Here is a 15152-nt window from a genome sequence, read left to right as displayed (position 1 = left end):
CTAGGTGGTCTCCCATCCAAGTACTAACCAGGCCCGACCCTGCTTAGCTTCCGAGATTAGGCACATTTAGGGTGGCATGGCTGTAGACTCGACAACTTTATATCAGGTTCCCATCTATGAAATCAACTCTCTTTTTGATCACCTCCCAACAAGATATCATAAAGAAACAATAGATAAAAACATGTTCTTCATGGGCTTATTCAGACTGAAGACTATTTAGTCTCATGTAAAATTTTTAGAAATGCTTATTGATTTAGCTCTGTGACTCAGAGGGCCTTATAATGCAAATAATTAAAAATAAGGAAGAAAAATAGTCTTTGATTTTAATTCTGGATGATGAAGAAACCAAGCTTTAACAAAACTCAGTCACATCAGATTAAAGAAATCAAAGGCCAGCTAACAAAGTTTTTACATTTCTGATTTTTGAGTGGCGCTAGAAAAAACTGATTGCAATTTTAAAATGTCATCTGTTTAAGCCAGATCACCTCATAGGACCCAACACTTGTTGGTAGAATTTATAAAAAATAAACGAGGCTATTCTAGTTGTGCTGACCTAAATATGAGTTATGGTCTTCATATACTCATAGATAAAAATGGAGCTGCCTGTTATCAGAAATGCAGGCCAAGCAGAGCAAAGCAGGAGCTAAGAAGCAACAACCTGTGTCTCCACCTCTCCCAACAGCAGAACAGTGAACAGCAGTGACTTAATAATAACCTTTTTATTGAAAGCTGTGTGAGCATCTGTTTTTCACTTCTCCTGAGGTCAGAACTAGAGGAAGGGCTGTAAATTATAAGAGGAAATTATAATAGGAAAGTTATATATAAAATAAATAATGTTGAGGGTTGAGACAAGAACTAGATTGCACAAGGGATAAAATAAGAGACTTGCTTATTAGCTGGGATATTTTGAGGATCATTCTATCTGTCCTGGAAGGACGTGGATTTGATGAGCTCTCACTGTCCTTTCCAACTTCCGATAATTTGATTTGACGGTAAGATTGCCTGTTTTCTCCTGACTTAAACTTCACCTGGACATGGCTCCATTTTTATTTTTTGGGGGCGGGGGATAAAACAATGAGTGTTTACTGTTGACAAGAGAAAGCCAAGACATGCCTCAAGGTGTGTTACTGCTCATCAAAAAAATGTTTGCATGTGTTTGCCGGGCCGAAGTCATTTGCCAAATATATTTGTTGTTGTAAAAGCTGACATAGGGCGGAGCACAGGAGGAGAGAATGGTGGAAGGTGACTGATCACACTGAACGATGGGGCACTGCTTCGACGAGTTTCAAATTGTGAAATGCAATTTGTATTGCCAGCATTTCTACCAACTAACAGTTGCCCTGGGAACAGACCCAGCTTGAGAGAGTTATTTAGAGGATAGGGCCCAGGGAAAAGAGCTGGGGTTCCAAAAGCTCATCTTTCACCTCCCATCCACCTCATTTTCAGCTAATTTCTCTGCCTTTCTTTTCCAATCTGTAAAGTAAAAGGAAAAATATAATTTATACAAGTGGTCCTTAAGTCTTAGCGTGCCTAAAGCATGACTGAGATACTGTTAAAACACAGGTTTCAGGGCTCGTCTTCATAATTCGATCTGCAGGTGACCCCATAATCACACTGTCTTTCTAAGGCCTGTTTTCAAAGCCCTCTCCTTATTGTATTCAATTCCCACACCAACCTTGCTAAATTAATATCTTCTATTACTACTATTACTATTAATATGAAGACAAAGAGGGGAGCCGTATAGGCGGTCTCTAAGATGGCCCCTGTGACAGCCACCTCCTGGTATGCATACCCTATGCAGTCCCTCTGCTTGAGTTTGAATCGGACCTAGTAACACACTTCTCATGAAGAGAACACGGTCAAAGCGATGGAGTGTTACTGCTGAGAATACGTTGCAGAAAGACCGCGGCTTCTGTCTCAGAGCTCTGGGGCTCCCTGTCTCTTGGATAACCAGCCGCCGTGCTGCGAGCGTTCCCAGGCAGCCCACGGAAAATCCCCATCAGGAGAAACCAAGGTGCCAGGGCCAGACGACAGCCATGTGAGTGAACTTGGAAGTGGGTTCTCCAGCTCAGTCCAGCTCAGCCTGATTACAATTGCATGCGTTTCACGAACTTCTTTACCTTGGGCCAGAGTCACCCAGCCAAGCTGTACCTGGGTTTTTGACCCACAGAAACTGTGGGATGATAGTTGTTTTATGTCTCTAAGTTTGAAGATAACTTGTTTCCAATAGATAATTCATTGACTAAAGGAGGTAGAGTCATGAACCAAAAACAAACGTGGCCACTTTTACCACCACTTTGACTCAGGCTGGAGTTGGTCCTTTTCTCAAAAACAGAATTTCTCAACGTTAGTATGGACATGAGTATATGTATCTTTTATTTGTAAATCATTTCACTTTTACCTCCCTGCGACTGCTAAAGTCTGTAATAGTTATGACAAATGTGGCCACCGTTTGTAACCGTTACGAGGTTTTCGTGCCTTCTTGTGTGCTGACCTGCAGATTCCCCCGTTGTTCCTCAGAGAAGCCCTCCTGGCCAGTTCGTCTGTCCTTCTCCCGCCCACCAACGGTCAGTGAGCACGGCTTCCAGCACACTGCCAGCCACGCCAGCAGGTCTTATGGCCGAGCTCTGCTTCACAGCACAAGCTGGCCAGCTACCTTGGCTGTATTTCTGTAAGCGTGTCATGAACTTTAAGTTCACAGACAGCAGTCTTCTAGGAAATACTGCTCTGGGACCTGGGGGTGGGGAGGGCTTGGTGCAAGATGACAGTAGTCCAGCTCGCATCAGCTCATTAACGGAAAGAAAGAAAGACTTCTGCATAGAGCAAAGAGGGCTTCAGCGTGCAGGAATGTTAGGTGCCTTGGTGGGTGGGGTGGGCGTCCCTGACTGAAGAAGCTGTGAACAGACGAGCAGTCTTCAGGGAGACTCTGCTTTCCCTTCAGCACCCTTTACTCCCCTGGTGCCCAGTGTCCCAGCTGGCTTCCCAGTTTACTGTCCCATGAGCTAGGTACCTGTTTTCCGTTAGTACGCAGTGAATCCCCTAATTCCTCTTTAAGTTTTCCCAGGAAAGGATAATGTAAAAAAAAAATAAGTTTAGGATCTAACAAGATTATTAACTTAGTCTATAGATTCAAAAATATTAACATCTCTGGTAACTATCATTTACCAGAGATGTTAATATTTTTGAATCTATTGACGAAGTAAGAATGGACCGTTTAATATCAAAAAGAAACACAGGAGTGCTCTTTTAGCATTCCTGTTCAAAGGAATGTCCTTTTAATATCAAAGGAAAGGCACACTCACGAAACAAGGGTAACACCTTAAATATATAGAGTGTCAACTCAGAATAAAGAATATCTTTCTAAATTAAAAAAAACATTTTTATGAAAAACTCAGTGTATTTCCCTCTTTCTCTCCTTCCTTCTTCCTTTCCCTCTCATTAGTGTGAATTCTCGGTTGGGCATCTGGAAAGTCTATTCTGATGCCTGGTCAGAGATAGAAATCCACGCTAAAGAAAGCTAGCTATGCATCACACCTCCCAGATAATATAGGTTAAGTCAACTAAAATGTGTCTATCTGCAAACAGCCCTTAAGAAATAGATCTAGTGGTGAGAATTTATGACAGTAATGAGGAAGTTTGACCTTTCTGTAAATTTCCGGAAAACAAACAAACAAACAAAAAAGATATAACTTGCAGCGAACTTAGAGGCTCAGCTCTAATCACCCAGAGCCATTTTTCCAAAGCCATAAATTTTCAAGGTTTTCCCACTCTCCAAGCCCTTCAGCTGCAAGTGCATCTGGCACCAGAATTCCTTGCCTTAAAACTACAACCTGGAGCACGTGCAGGGGCAACTAGCCTGGTCTTTGGTTCAAGGCCCCTCTTGAAATGGAGCCAGTTATTCATGTTTTCAAAAAAAAATCACTAGCCATCTGCCTGTTATTATGATCAAATTCAGCAGGGGTGAATTTAACTTGAACCACTGATTCAAAATGAAACTCTGACATCGGAAATGCCAGGGTATAACATGAGGTTACACTGATGTAAACCTCAAAACATTAGAAACGGAAGGAACGCCTCCAGCTTTGCTTCCCAGACAGCAGTGGCCCAACAGCTTTTTATCGAATGTTTATTTGTTGTGCTTAAGGGGAACTTGGGAGCTGTCTGGGAACTGGTGCTTCTCACATTCGCACCCTTCCAGGGCCCCCAGGTAGAAACCGGTCCCAAACAGCCCTGTTGTAGCCGCCCACATGCAGCTGGAGGTGGAAGGAATGCTAATAGGACCCTGGCACAGATGAGAACTGCAGCAAGCCTTCCCAGAAAAGAACACGAATACCAAACAAAATGAAAGGCCCGACTGCCTAAGCCACGAGAGACGTGCCAGTTTTAAAAGGTCACAGAGATTATGTCCGGATGTGATACTTTTTTCCTGATTTGCTGGTACATGATATATAATTAAAGATATTTGCTGGGGAATAAAAAGCAGAGGAAAGGAGCAGAGCAGATGTAAGCCAGGGAGAGGAAGTGCGGGCTCTGTCTCGTGGTAACCCTCAGTCCTGAAGATATCCTGCCAGTAGGCAAAGAGTCATTGCCCATCTCTGGGGCATTTTAGTCTCCCTGGCAAAGGCCCTTGATATGCTCGAGTTTCTGCCTAAATTGGGAATTTTCCGAAGGCACAAAAAGAGCTTTCTCTCTGCAGGTTAATCAGCAAAACAATTCAAAGAATGGTTTCTGTAGTCACAGTATGCATATGGAAGTGACCTCCATTTATTCACTCACCTAGAAGACCTGTGATTCTGTAAATTAAAAATGATCATAAACCTAATAATCATTGATATCTGCTTTTGAATGAGTTAATCCTTCAATCTATAAATAAAGATGCCTAGTGTCTTGGAAAGTCATGCCAAACAAGGGAACACCAGAGAGCTGTTCGGCTTTCATAGTTTGTTTTTCACTCACTCAACAATTATTTATTGGCCAGCAACTGTGTGCTGGTAACTGTGCTGGGCAGAAGGGAGGCAACCGGAAACAAGTCAGAGGTTGGCCTTCCTGCTCACAGCTTCTCTTTCTTGGTCTTCAGGGGAGAGAAAACAAAAACCTTATAATTAAAGCAGTGACAGTGTAGGTGTGTACTTTCCTTTGATGACAATTGTCTTTGCTATTGAATGAGGAAAAATAAGTATTTTTAAAAAGGCTTCCTTCTAAATTCCAGGCTGCAGGAGAGAGCAAAGGTAAGCGAAGGACTGCCGTTGGGTTTACAACCCACTCTGCTGGTGTGTAGTCACGTATGTGAGTTCAGTGGGTAGGAGAAGGGCTTTTCCTAGTCCTCAGATATCAATTCTGCCTGCTAAATGATACCAGCAATTCTCTTAGAAAGTTCTATGTATTTCAACTTAAGGTATTAGGATAGTTAATTTCATGGTTCAACTTGACTGGGCCACGATGCTCAGATAGTTGGTCAAACGTTATTCTGGATGTTTCTATGAAGGTTATTTTGGGATGAGATTCACATTTACATAGGTGGCATTTGAGTAAATCAGATCACCCTCTGTAATGTGGTGGGCCTCATCCAATCAGTTGAAGGCCTTAACAGAACAAAGACTGACCTCCCCTGAGCAAGAAGGAATTGCTTTTGGACTTGAACTGCAGTTTTTCCCTGAACCTCCAGCATACCAGCCCATGTCATCACATTTTGGACATGTCAGTGCTCACAATCATGTGACCCATTCCTTAAAATAAATCTCTTTCTGTTCACTCTAATACAAGGTGTTATGCTTATAAACATGAAGATGCCTTTAAAAGAAACACTATAGTACAACATATTTACTATCACATCATTCACACCTTACCAAGAATAAGTTTCAGATCCTCTCCTGAGAGCTGCTTTGATAGTGGGGGGAGAGAGAACCCATTAGAGTCCTGAAAGAAGGGAACATTTGCCTTTAAGCTAAGAGCAGAGAATGGGCTCGGAACAGAGGAGCTGGGGGCTCAGGATCGGCTTTGGCTTACTAGGCCTTCCCCTGTTTTGTCTTCAGAGGGAGAACCACATCTGCTTCTATCTGTTTACCTTAAATATATCCTGAGAGTACCCCCAAAATACTTGCTGAATGAATTCTAGGGAAATGGGTAAAGGAAAGTTTGAAAATTAAGTGAGTAACTGCTATGTTCTAGGCACTTTGCTCAACTATCTTATTTAATCTTCTTACCCACAAGGACGGTTTCATGGTTATGCTCACGAAGTCTGACCTAAACTTTTTGGGCTTGAATTAGGACCCAGTTGCCTTTTAGTTCTGTGGCTTTGGACTGTGTGGGAGGTGAAAATTTCCCCTTTTCCCTCTTATTTCTTTTGGCTGTTCTAATAATTGAATTGACATGAGACAGATTGACAGGAGAAAATAACCAAATTTACTTATGTACATACAGGGGTTCCATAAGAATATGGGGCCCTAGGACAAATCAGGTAGTTAAGGCTTATACGTCCTCTTGAGCTAAGGAGAAAGGTGGGGGAGGGGCACGTTGTGGTTTGAGACTTCAAAGCGGAGGAAGGCTGTTTACTTGGAGATGGAAAAGCAAATGTTTGGTAAACAAATGCTTGCTCAGCCATCTTTAACAATGGCACACAGAAAGGACTTTGATCAAACAAGCCTTGCTAGGTTCCTCCCTGTGTATCTTGTACTAGTTTATGTTAAACTATAGTTATGTACAACAATAGCCTCCTTCCTAGAGCAGGCCCTCTACCTAAATTCTTTTAGGCAGTTATGGGGAAGTTTGAAGGGGTTTTCACCGTCTTTCATTTTCTTAAAAATATCATAAATATAGAGGACAATCTGGTGATGGCCAGATGGGAAGGAGGTTGGGGTACTGGGAGAATGGGGTGAAGGGTTAATGAAGTACAAATTAGTAGTTGAGAGATGGTCACGGGATGGGGAGCACAGCAGAGGGAATGTAGTTAGCATTAATGTATTGGCTAGGTGGAAAACCAGAGGAGAGAAAGAATAATTAGGGGGGCTGTTTTATAAACTATATAAATGTCTAACCTATGTACTGTATACTTGAAACTAATAAAATTAAAAAAAAAAAAAGATAACCGGCTTAAAACAATATCCCAAACAGGGATATTCTGGGTGGCAAACTCTGTTGCTCCTCAGGACAAATTACTGAACCGCTCTGTTACTCAGTTTCTTTATCTGTAAAATGGAGATAATAACAGGACCTATTTCACCGTGTAGGGAGTAAGTTAGTATAGTATAGCAAGATCTTAGTATAGCGCCTGCATATGGTAAGGGCTACATTGGTAGGAGTGGGGAACTGCCTTTCGTGGAAGATAGGTTTTATTTCCTACGTTTTCCAGATGAAGCTCCAGAGTAATTGCCCAGAATCACATTGTTGCTACAAGAAAATGGAGCCCTGATTTGACTTCAGGTTGGTCTAACATGAAGGCCTGCTTGATCCCATAACAACAAACAAACAAACAAACAAACAAAATCATTTGAACACCAAAGATGTTTCAGCCATTTCATTTAGCATCTCATGGTTTGATGCTTGATTTTGAATAAACTTTTTCTTTCTTTTTACTATATCTGGAACAAGAAGTTAGACTTAAGACCTACTGAAAGTGCCAGCTAGAGCTCTAGAAGCTCAGTTTTCTTCAACTTTGCTGCTCCACGTAGTGAAACAGTTGACCACAAAAGATCATGGTCAGTGTAGCTTTCTCTGTGGCCAGCATCGAGCTGTGAGATCTCATGTGGTGAAATGAGTTACTGAGAAGTAGAGCCCAGGTGTAATCTGATGGTGTAGATATTGGTGAAGCCTTATTATTTATTAAGTTCTTGCTATGTACCAGGCACTGATGTTGGATGCTATGAAAAAGACAAAAATGTATAAGATGCAGTCCCTGGAATGAGAGAGCTTACAGTCGAGCTCAGTGCTTCTTACCTGGGGGTGATTTTGCCCCTAGGGACATTTGACAATTCCTGGAAACATTTTGGTTTTCACAATTTGGAGGAAGAGATAGGTGTCAGAGAGACGGGGAGGTGTTGCTGCTGGCATCTAGTACATTGAGGCCTGGGATGCTGCTAAATATCCTACAATACACAGAACAGTCCCCACAACAAAGAATTATCCAATTTAAAATCCCAGTAGTGGTGTAATTGAGAAAGCCCTGTGAGAGCTGAAGCCTACACAAAGAAATATTAATGACCATCTAAGGTAGTACCTAATTAAGAGACACTGGGCAGGACTCATGCACTCTGGGAGCCCAAAGGAAGATAAATTGGGAGTGGATTGCAATGGAAGCTTTTTTCAGGCCGGAGGCGGGGAAGGTGTCTATGAGAATAAAACAAGTGGGAGAAGCTGGTACGATAAGAATTGGTGAGCACTAAGAGCCAGGGTAGGGTTGGTCATATTATGAAGGCCTTGAAAATAAGAGGAGAATATAATCTTGATGCCATATGCAGTTGAGAGTTGTTTTAGATGCTGAACTTGTAGAGCAGTTGGCTGAGACAGACTTTTAGGGAAACGAGTATATAGATGGATTGAAGGAGAGAGAGTTAGAGGTGAGGATTAGAAGCAGGGAATTTGGTCAGTTCATTTAGTCACTGAGCAAACACTGAGCAGAGACTCTGGAGTCGAGGCACCTGGGTTTCAATCCTGGCTCTCTACTTATAAGCCCTTTGACTCTCAGCACAGGAGATCTTTTTTCTGGTTCAAATTCATCATCTCTAAAGTGGTACCTACTTCATAGGGTTGTTGTGAGAATTAAAGGAATTAATGCAGAAATAAAATTCCACTTAAAAAAAGAAAAGAACAAGGAGGGCAGAGTAGGTAATCCCACAGTTAGGGAGTGCAGATGGCAATGGGAATCAGCCCGGGTACTCGAGAAGGTGAGATTTTAGCAGATGTGAGGAGAGTGAAGGTTGGTACATGGGGGAAGAGTAGTCTGGGCAAAACAAAAGCAAAGAGCCTATGGTGAGAGTGGCCCGGTGTGCTCCCAAAGCAGCAACTAGGGCCGTGTGGCTGGGCAAAATGAGCAAAAGCACATTGCAGAGACAATGAGAGGCAACAGGAGTCTAGATAATGAAGGGTTTTATAGGCTAGTGTGAGAAATTTGGCTGTAATTCTCAGTGAATGGGGAGCCATCATGAGGTTTTTAGATAAGGAGTAACACAATCCTACGAAGGTTTTAGATTAATCGCTCTGGCCACATGGTTTATTTTAGGTTGAAAATAAACCATAGGTGATTAAGAGTAGAAACAGGAAGAAGTTAGGAGGCTGCTTGCATAATCCAGATGAAATGATGGTGGTTTAGACCCTGGGAATCATAGAAGGGTGGGGAAAAGCAGTAAGATTGTGTGTGTGTGTGTGTGTGTGTGTGTGTGTGTGTGTGTGTAGTGTGTTTTGAACAGGGGTGAAATAAAACAAAAATGAAACAAAAATGAATACATAAATAAAACAAGAATGAAAACTTAAAAATTTCCAGTGGTATTAAGTATATTCACATGTTGTACAACCGTCACCACTATCCATCTCCAGAACTTTTTCATTATCCCAAACTGAAACACTTGGATGTATTTTTAAGGCAGAGTCAGCATGCTTTCCTGACATTGGATTGCAGTGCGAGAGACAGGAGTCAAAGGTGACACCAAAGTCGGCCTGAGCAGCTGGAAACGTGGATTTGCTATTGACAAAATGGAAGAGGATGGGCAGAGCAAGTCTGGGGAGGAAGGAAGAGTTCAGATTCCTTCATATTAATTTGAGGTGTCTGCTAGACATCCAAGGAGAAAATTTGAGAATGCAGTTGGGTATGCAAGCCTAGAGTTTTTTAGAACTGGATTAGACATGTATATTTACGTGTCATCAGCAGATAGATGGTTTTTAATCCACAGGAAGGAATGAAATGATCAAGGGAGTAAATGAGAGAGAGATAAGAGAAAAAGATCAAAAGCTTTGAGGCAGTCTAACCTTGGACATGGTGTAAGATGTTAGGGAGGAAGAGGAGAAAGAAGCAAAGGAGACTGAGAAGAAGGAGAACCAAGAGGTTATAGTGTCAGATGCTGCTGAGAGGTCAAGTAAGTTGAGGATTTAGAACTGACCGTTGGATATAGTGGTGTGGAGGTCACTGGTGACTCTCATAAGAGCAGTTTTGGGGAAGCGGTAGGGACAAAAACTTGACTGGAATGGGTTAAGAGAAAATGGGAAGGGAAGAATTGGAGAGAGCAAGTAAAGACTACTCTAGAGTTTACTGTAAATGGGGAGGGAAGCCGATGGAGCAAATAAGGTCAAGAGTGATTTGTTTTGTTTTGAATGGGGGAAGTAAAAGCATATTTGTATGCTGATGGCAATGATCCAATCGAGAGAGAAAAAAATGGTGATGTGGGTGAGGGAGCGAGAATTTTAGAAATTTCAAATTTGAAAACCTCTGCCTGGGGCTTTGGCGCAGAATTTTACCACAGTCTACGCAATACTCTGAGCTGCTTCACTCATTCGTGTAGCCTACATTTGATTCTGCATCCCCCGGACTGGATAGATACAGATCTCTAAGGAACTCTAAAACGACACTGGAATAAATTGGTGTGAATGTAGATTAAACCCATTCCTGCCAAAGTAGCTAAAGCCCTCGAGTGCTGATGTACCTTCTTCCTAAGGAGTATTTTTGGCAATTTGCTCATGCACACAGCACCAGATGAAAATTGACAGAAGCAGTTGAAATCCAAATATACAATGTAATGCGTATTTTTGAGACTTAGCAATTTATTTTAGTCTCCAGAAATCAACCTTGAGATGGTCCTTGGAAATGAGTGGTTTCTGGGTATAGGCAAAGGGAAAAAGTTGTTAAATCAGGGGTGATTGGTGAAACAGTAGTGGGAACAAAGATGAGTCTTTCCCTGGCTTGTACTAGTACTATCTTTAGGGTGAAAATGAGACATTTACACTGGACCACCAGTATGTCGCCCAAAGACTGAGTAATGTTAATGCCCAAATCAGAAGAAAGCTAGTAACCGATACATGAATCTAGGTTCAGAAGGTCAACTTTGTGAAAGGAAAGGGAACTAATATATATTAATTACCATGCTGGCTATCTTTATTCTTATTCACCCTTTTCTACTCTGGAGGGGTGAGCTATAGGGATGAAATGCGGTAGCCAGCCTCCATGATGGCTCACTGACTCCAACGCTGCACTCTATCCTGGAAAAGTAATCTGCAGGGGTTGGTTCAACATGCTTCCAAGCTTCGGGCTTCTGGTTGGATTACACCCAGGGGAGCCCTGGGAGGAAGCTGTGGTGAGGTTGCCTCAAGCTGGCCCTGTCCCTCAACAGCAGGTTATTGCTCCTATCAGAGTAGTTTCTGCCCCACTCAACTCTCCCTTTCCTGGTCCTTGTGTACTTAGGGGTGATGACAGTTCCACTACTGCTGAACCCAGGTTCCTGTACAGCCCTTACAGTTTCCTTACCGCATCCACGCTTTTGTAATTAGTCCCTTTGTAGATAAAATTTTAAACAATTATTCTAATTTAAGTACGTCGTGTTTAATATTGCAACCCTGACTGATACAGTCATTAGTATCACAAGTAGTTCTAGGAAATAGAGTCAAAATTGAATCTGGGATTCATCTGGTCATATAGTTAGAGATCCAGGGATAACCTTATTGCTGGGAGAAATAACTCAATTATCAATTGTTTGAATTATCAGTGGGATGAAAGATACAATGTTGATTGTATGGAGCATCTCAAAAGTCTCAGTATGAGAATCACAGCACAAACCCCTGGGAGTTCGGAGTAATGTCTTGACCCTGCCTACTTCCCATTTGAAAAGTAGCTCCTGGCTTGCTACTGGTGAAGACTGAATGCTGATCATGAATCACAAAATATTTATGTGATTCAAATTGCCTTTCATGAGCTGAGTGGTTATCTGATTCACTGAACCATAAAACTGGGCACACAGAGCAGTCATCAATCATAATATGGAACTGGTATATATGAAAGTGGGCCTCAGTAGTTCCAGAAGGCTCAAGAAAGCTTCATGAGCAGGTGACTTATATTCTCATAGTACTTGTTCTTTCTGCTTCTTCAACTCACAACAGAGGCCTCTAGGGAGTTCCCCATCAGGCCTGATTTACAGGTAGATCTGCGTCCTGAGCGCATGGGAAATAAACAAACAGCCATTGTGCTACAACTCCATTCAGAGGTAGCTTGAAAGATAGTGCTGAAATAAAATTTTCCCAGAACTTTAAATTCGTCAGTTTGTTCACTTCGTTAGGGCTGGATTGTCTGAAGCATCACTCTACACTGACTCATGGGCGGTGGCAAAAAAAGTCAGCCTGCTGGTTGGGAAACACTGAAAGAACAAGATTAGGAGATTGGTGCCAAGGAGACCTGGGAGAGAAGAATGTGGTTGAAACTCTTGTGATAGGGACAAAATGCAAAGATATAACCAGAGGTCTACGAGATGATCTATTCTATAGAGTCATTTCAACTTTCTCAGTTTCGTTGGTGCTTACTCAATGGTTCTCTGAGTACTCTTACAAGTACTCTTGTCCCATATTCAGAAGCAGCTGGCTTGATAGGACAGAGCAATGGCCTGCGAAAGCCTCAATTACTATGGCATCTGGGAGACAATATCTTGCAAAGTTAGAGCAGTGTCCAATAAGATGCAATAAATGTCTTAAACCAGCAGCAAATATGTAGTCGGGATGTGTGAGTCTGGGAACTAAAGAGTAAAGGTTGGAGTGGCGCCTCACACTACCTCATCCAATAACACACTGGAATATTGTTCTCCTTCCCTGCGCCCCTGGGTTTGGTTGGTTTAGAGATTCCAGCACCCAAGAAAAGAATCCTTTTCTTAGGGAGTATTGACGTTTGAGACTGTTCTCTGTTCATTTTGGGATTCCTTGTGTCACTGAATTGGCAGGCACAGAAAGGGGTAGCAAAACAACCGAACAAACAAAACAAAACAAAACAAAACAAAAACTCAGAAACAGAGATCAAAGACATAGTTGCCAGAGGGGTGGAGGGTGGAGGAATAGATGAAAAAGGTGAAGGGGAATATAGTCAATAATATTGGGATAAGTTTACATGGTGACAGATGATTACTAGAATTAGTGGGGTGATCATATTATAAGGTATAAAAATGTCAAATCACTCTATTGTCTGCCTGAAACTAATATAACTAATACAGTATTGTATACCAACTATACTTAAATAAAAAGAAAGCAAGAAAGAAAAGCAGAGAGAGAGAGAGAGAGAGAGAGAGAGTTGTTGTTGTTGTTGAAAGGAAGGAAGGAAGGAAGGAAGGAAGGAAGGGAAGGAAGGAAGGAAGGAAGGAAGGAAGGAAGGAAGGAAGGAAGGAAGGGGTCAGTGAAGCTAGAGTGAGTATCCGATTACTGGGAAGGAATCAATTTCGTTCTTCACAGTGAGGACAAAGAGGACTTTCATGTTGAGGGGTGAACTGTACTGGGTGTCTTCTGTTTGCACTCCTATGTTCCAGGGCTTTAGAGATGAAATCTAATTTAATCTTCTCAACACCGCTGTAATAATAATAGGTCTTCTTGATTACCCTCTTACTGTATACCTGATATTGTTCTAATACTTTACATGTATTAATTTAATTAATCCTCACAGTAGCCTTACATGCTAAGTATCCTATTATTCCCATTTTACACATAAGGAAACTTAAGTGCAGAACAGTTAAGTAACCTGCACAAATGTGCAAAGTTAGAGATTAGCCTCTGCCCTATAAGGCTTCTCAAACTGGGTAGGTATGGTTGTCTTTTTATTTTTATTTTTCAATTAGAGTTGACATTCGATATTATTTTATATTAGTTCAGGCGTATAGCATAGTGGTTAGACACATATAATTTACAAAGTGATCTCTTTGATTAGTCTAGTATCCACCTAGCACTATACACCGTTATTACAATATTATTGACTGTATTCCCTATGCTGTACTTCACATCCCCGTGACTATTTTGTAACTACCAATTTGTGCCGATTTGTACCAGTTTGTACTTCTTAATCCCTTCACCTTTTCACCCAGTCCCCAACTGGCAGTTTGTTCTCTGTATCTATGAGTCTGTGATTATCTTGTTTTTACACATAGGAAAACAAAGAGAGACGTAAAGGAACTTATTCTAGATATAGTCAGCCCCACAGCTAGGATTCAAACCCGGATCTGTCTAACCTCAACGCTAATGCTCATGTCTAATGCACTGTGCTTCCTTCACAATACTTCATTTTCAGGTGTGAATATGAGAAAGAGCTGACTGTGAAAAGCATAATTCTATGAACATAAAATGTCCTTTTTATAAATTCAAGATTTATTTATGGTTTTAAAAAAAGGCAAATGATCTAAACTTAAATAAAGGTTAAGCTTGACAATAAAAGTGTAAGCATGACCCAGATTTACTACGCTAGCTAGTTCTTTAAATATTCAGATTATATTTGAATTTAGTCCATAGAAAACTTAAGAGCCAAAAAACTGTATATATATTTTATATATAAAGTATAAAATATATTAATATACTTTGTATAAAATATACTATATTATATAATACATCATATTAAGGGTAAAATATATTTATGTTATTTTATATAAATATATACAATGTATATTAAAATGTATTTTCAAGAGAAATGTAATGACCTTAATTCGAAATGCTTGCTAACAGGTTTTCTAGGAGAACAGTGGTCATTTATCATTTGCAGATGGAGGAAATGCATTAACCAGACCTGGGGAGAAGAGCCTGAGAAGGGAAACCACATTGATCGGGGTGCCAGTGACATACTTTTGCTTTAGCGACAGGTTTTCATCTTCCACTAGAGAAGGAGGTCATGGTCAAGACTTTGCGTATGCTTTGTAATAATTCCTATTACTTTCGCCCTTGGGGATTTCCTCTTTTGGAATAGCATCACCAGCTTCATCTATCCAATATCATGGACCTATGGCTTTCTAACAGCTGAGAATGCTCTGCTTTTCAGATAATACCATCCAGTCGATTTTCTGTTGCTGCTGTTGTTGTTCCGTGCAGAAGCGGTAAGTTTATTTTCCTAGGGCAACTTCTTGGAAATGAATTCATTAAGTTTCTTTATTGTCGATTGAGTCTCTGTTTCTCTTTGTATCTTCTGTTACCTTTGCCTAGAAACCCCTTCTCCCATTTTCTCC

General features: G+C 41.2%; 1 protein-coding gene across 2 annotated transcripts in view; it reads left to right on the top strand.

Moving 5' to 3' along the window:
* The window catches only part of TXK (TXK tyrosine kinase), a 53469-nt gene that overhangs the window by 647 nt on the left and 37670 nt on the right, over positions 1 to 15152 (top strand). Inside the window, exon 2 of one of the 2 annotated variants that reach the window (XM_039845145.1) lies at positions 14969 to 15023. In XM_039845145.1, coding sequence (XP_039701079.1) covers positions 14969 to 15023 — 55 coding nt within the window. Of the gene's footprint in view, positions 1 to 14571; positions 15024 to 15152 lie in introns of those variants that run through there. The other variant, XM_039845146.1, reaches the window with a different exon arrangement.

Source organism: Pteropus medius, unplaced genomic scaffold (assembly GCF_902729225.1).
Source record: "Pteropus medius unplaced genomic scaffold, Ma_sr-lr_union100, whole genome shotgun sequence".
Lineage (NCBI taxonomy): Eukaryota > Metazoa > Chordata > Mammalia > Chiroptera > Pteropodidae > Pteropus > Pteropus medius.
This window is presented reverse-complemented; position numbering and strand designations above follow the sequence as displayed.